Source organism: Hemiscyllium ocellatum, chromosome 10, assembly GCF_020745735.1.
Source record: "Hemiscyllium ocellatum isolate sHemOce1 chromosome 10, sHemOce1.pat.X.cur, whole genome shotgun sequence".
In the NCBI taxonomy this organism is placed as follows: domain Eukaryota; kingdom Metazoa; phylum Chordata; class Chondrichthyes; order Orectolobiformes; family Hemiscylliidae; genus Hemiscyllium; species Hemiscyllium ocellatum.
This window is the reverse complement of record NC_083410.1, coordinates 101,113,755-101,117,259: the sequence shown is the minus strand read 5'-3', so window position 1 is coordinate 101,117,259 and position 3,505 is coordinate 101,113,755. Positions and strand designations below refer to the sequence as shown.

Below are 3,505 nucleotides of genomic sequence, written 5' to 3'. Positions count from 1 at the left end.
CACCTCTGAGTGAGGGGAAGGGGAGGAGAAGCGGGTGGGTTGGAGCTGAGGAAGAGACACAATTAAACGTGACATATCTCAAAACTCCCGTTCGAAACAAAAATGAGATCTGAATTTGTCCATTTCTATTAACTGAGGTTGCAGTGCGGTCCCTTATAATGGAGCATTTTTGTTTGAGAGACTTTTTTTTAGAAGAAATTAGGTAGGAATGTTTTCCATCACCCCCGAACATCTCCCCACCCCACTAAAAAAAATACACACATGCAACCACATACACATATTAATGGAACAAATGAATCCGTTCAAAATATGCACCCCCCACACACCCCCTTTTTGATGCTGGTGGCAGGTGTACAATGGTGGGGAGCAAGCTCCAGTGTTCTCACGCCTAGGTGTGAAATAATTATTCAAATAGGATTGCGAGGAAATTGGGGATTGGCGGTCCGACTGCTTATATCACCGTCCACCGCTAAACCACCCACGTCACTTCAAACCACTGTCATCACTGGAATCGTTCTTTCTCCGCAGCTTAGCATTAGGGCTGCAGAACGCTGCACTACCCCCACCTCCCCCACCAACACACACACACACCCCTCTCCACCACCTCCCACACTCCACACACCCCTCCCCAAAAAAAATAAGCCATTCCGCAATCGGACACGGGGGTAATCTATCGCCCACGATCAGCAGGAACTTTTCTCTCTCTCTCTCTCTCTCTTTCTCTCTCTCCCTATAATGCACCCTACCTCCAGTATGCTCGGCGCAGTGAAAATGGAGGGACATGAGCATGCAGATTGGAGCTCCTATTATGCAGAGTCCGAGGTAAGCTGTCGACGGTTTTTTTTTGGTTTTTTTTAAAGCAATCCTCTTTATGTACAAGATAATATTAGCCTTAAGATAATATTAACTTTGTGATCAAATATTGACTTGCGCGGCTCCAATTCCTCCTCGATTTGTACCTCAACAGTCTTTAAACAATGTTCTATTTGGCTAAAAGAAAGTTTCTGTTGTACGTTTAAATACTTCGAAAGCGCTCGAGACATAACTTATTTAACTCGCTGTTCGTTTGAGCTGGTTATTAAAGTCAAGTCTTACTTATTGGAGAGAGTGTGCACATTAACGCAGATCGTTTTTGGTGCAATTTTCCCCCTGTTTTTGTCTACTCGCCTTTTTAGCTCCTGACCATCTCGCTTTGAAATCGCTTCTGCTGGAAAATTTCGTTGAATTTCTAATTAATAATTCGAATTGGGTCTGGTAGTTAAAGCAATTAAGTGGATTTTTCTATTCTTTTTCAATTTTTTTTTAAAAAGCCCCGAAATATTAACTCAAAAACAAAAAGTTATTCTCATGAGTGACTGGAGCAGTTGATTCATTGAAGAATCAACTCAAAAAAAAAGGAGTTATTCTCTTGAGTGATTGGGGCAGTTTTATTCAGTGAAGAATCAAATAAAAAAAATAAGATTCTCATGAGTGAATGGAGCAGTTTTATTCATGGAAGGATCAACTTAAAAATAAGATTTTCATGAGTGAATGGGGCAGTTTGATTCATTGAAGAATCAATTTAAAAATATGATTCTCGTGAGTGAATGGGGCAGTTTTATTCATTGAAGAATCAATTTAAAAATAAGATTCTCATGAGTCAATGGGGCAGTTTGATTCATTGAAGAATCAATTTAAAAATAAGATTTTCATGAGTGAATGGGGCAGTTTGATTCAACTCAAAAAAAGATTCTCATGAGCGAATGGGGCAGTTTGATTCATTTTGAGCAACACCAATATCGGGGTGAATGTTCGGTTGCTGTCTGTTTTATTTTGAGTTCAAGCGCCTGGGCAGTTTCTCAAAGGTGACCCTGTACTTTTGATTTCTTGTCTCCTGCCCTAGGGGTACCCCACGGTGAGCAATATGAACGGGGGAATTGGAATGAACGGCATGAACACGTACATGACCATGTCCGCCATGGGCACCAGCGCCAATATGACAGCGGGTTCCATGAACATGTCCTACGTTGGCACAGGCATGAGCCCGGCTATGACGGGCATGAGCCCGGGCGCGGGGGCGATGAACGGCATGGGGAGCGGGATGTCGGGGATGGGCAGCGCTTTGAGCCCCAGCATGAGTCCGATGAGCGCTCAGGCGACGTCCATGAACGCCCTGACCTCCTACACCAACATGAGCATGAGCCCGCTCTACGGCCAGTCCAACCTGAACCGATCCAGAGACCCCAAGACCTACCGCCGCAGTTACACCCACGCCAAGCCTCCTTACTCCTACATCTCCCTCATCACCATGGCCATCCAGCAGTCCTCCAGCAAGATGCTGACCCTCAGTGAGATCTACCAATGGATCATGGACCTGTTCCCCTTCTACCGTCAGAACCAGCAACGTTGGCAGAACTCTATCCGCCACTCGCTCTCCTTTAATGACTGCTTCCTGAAAGTGCCCAGGTCCCCGGACAAACCGGGGAAGGGTTCCTTTTGGACCCTGCACCCGGACTCGGGCAACATGTTCGAGAACGGCTGCTACCTGAGGCGCCAGAAGCGCTTCAAGTGCGAGAAGAAGCAAGCGCTCAAGAATTCGCAGCAGGACGCCGGTCGCAAGTCTGCCGAGGGCTGCTCGGCCGGGAACGGGACCGACTCCAGCCCGGGGAATGAGTCCCCCCAGTCCGGCAGCTCTCCCGGAGGAGGTGGAGGCGGTGGAGGCGGCGGCGGCGGAGGAGGAAGCGAGTCGAAGCGAGCCCTGGCCGACCTCAAGTCCCGCAGCTCCACTCTGAGCCCGGAGCACGGGAACGGATCGGTCAGCCAGGCGCCCCCGCCTCACCTGATGCACCAGCACCACTCAGTGCTATCCCACCTCCCATCGCCAGGCCAGGATCATCTGAAACCCGAGCACCACTACTCGTTCAACCACCCGTTCTCAATCAACAACTTGATGTCTTCCGAGCAGCAACATCACAAAATGGACTTGAAGGCCTACGAACAAGTGATGCATTACTCTAACTATAGCTCCCCCATGTCCGCCAATCTCCCCATGAGCTCTAAAGGCGTCTTAGATCCATCGTCCATCGCCAACGACACGTCTTATTACCAAGGTGTGTATGCCAGACCGATCATGAACTCATCTTAAAAACTTTTATCCCCCCCTCCAACCCCCACTACCACCCCACCCCTTCTCACAATCGGACTGGGCCAACTCTGTACATTTTTGTAAGAAGTGCTAACTAAGGGAGGGAGGGAGGGTGTGCGTGGGCAAAAAACTGTGCGCAGGTAATTGGAAAATATTATTTTTGTTTGTTGATGTTTTCAGACTGTTAGCTGTTCAGCGATGCCTCTGCTCGGTTGTTTTCTGTTTTCGGACTGTAAATTGCGCACCGTTTAAAATGTCTTCTGTTTGTTTTGACTGCTTCAGGATACAGCGAGGCGTTTAATATAGCGACGCCTCTGTACTGTGCACAGTTCTTTGGTCGATTTCTCTCCCCACTGAGGATCAAACTTCCCAAACAAGCAA

The 3,505-nt window shown here is 47.8% G+C and overlaps 1 protein-coding gene across 1 annotated transcript; it reads left to right on the top strand.

The window, feature by feature from the left end:
* Positions 1–575: 575 nt before the first annotated feature.
* Positions 576–3,211, top strand: foxa2 (forkhead box A2). The gene is made up of 2 exons (XM_060831069.1): positions 576–822; positions 1,883–3,211. The coding sequence occupies exons 1-2, from the start codon at positions 736–738 to the stop codon at positions 3,122–3,124; spliced, it is 1,329 nt and encodes a 442-aa protein (XP_060687052.1). The 5' UTR covers positions 576–735; the 3' UTR covers positions 3,125–3,211.
* Positions 3,212–3,505: the final 294 nt, after the last annotated feature.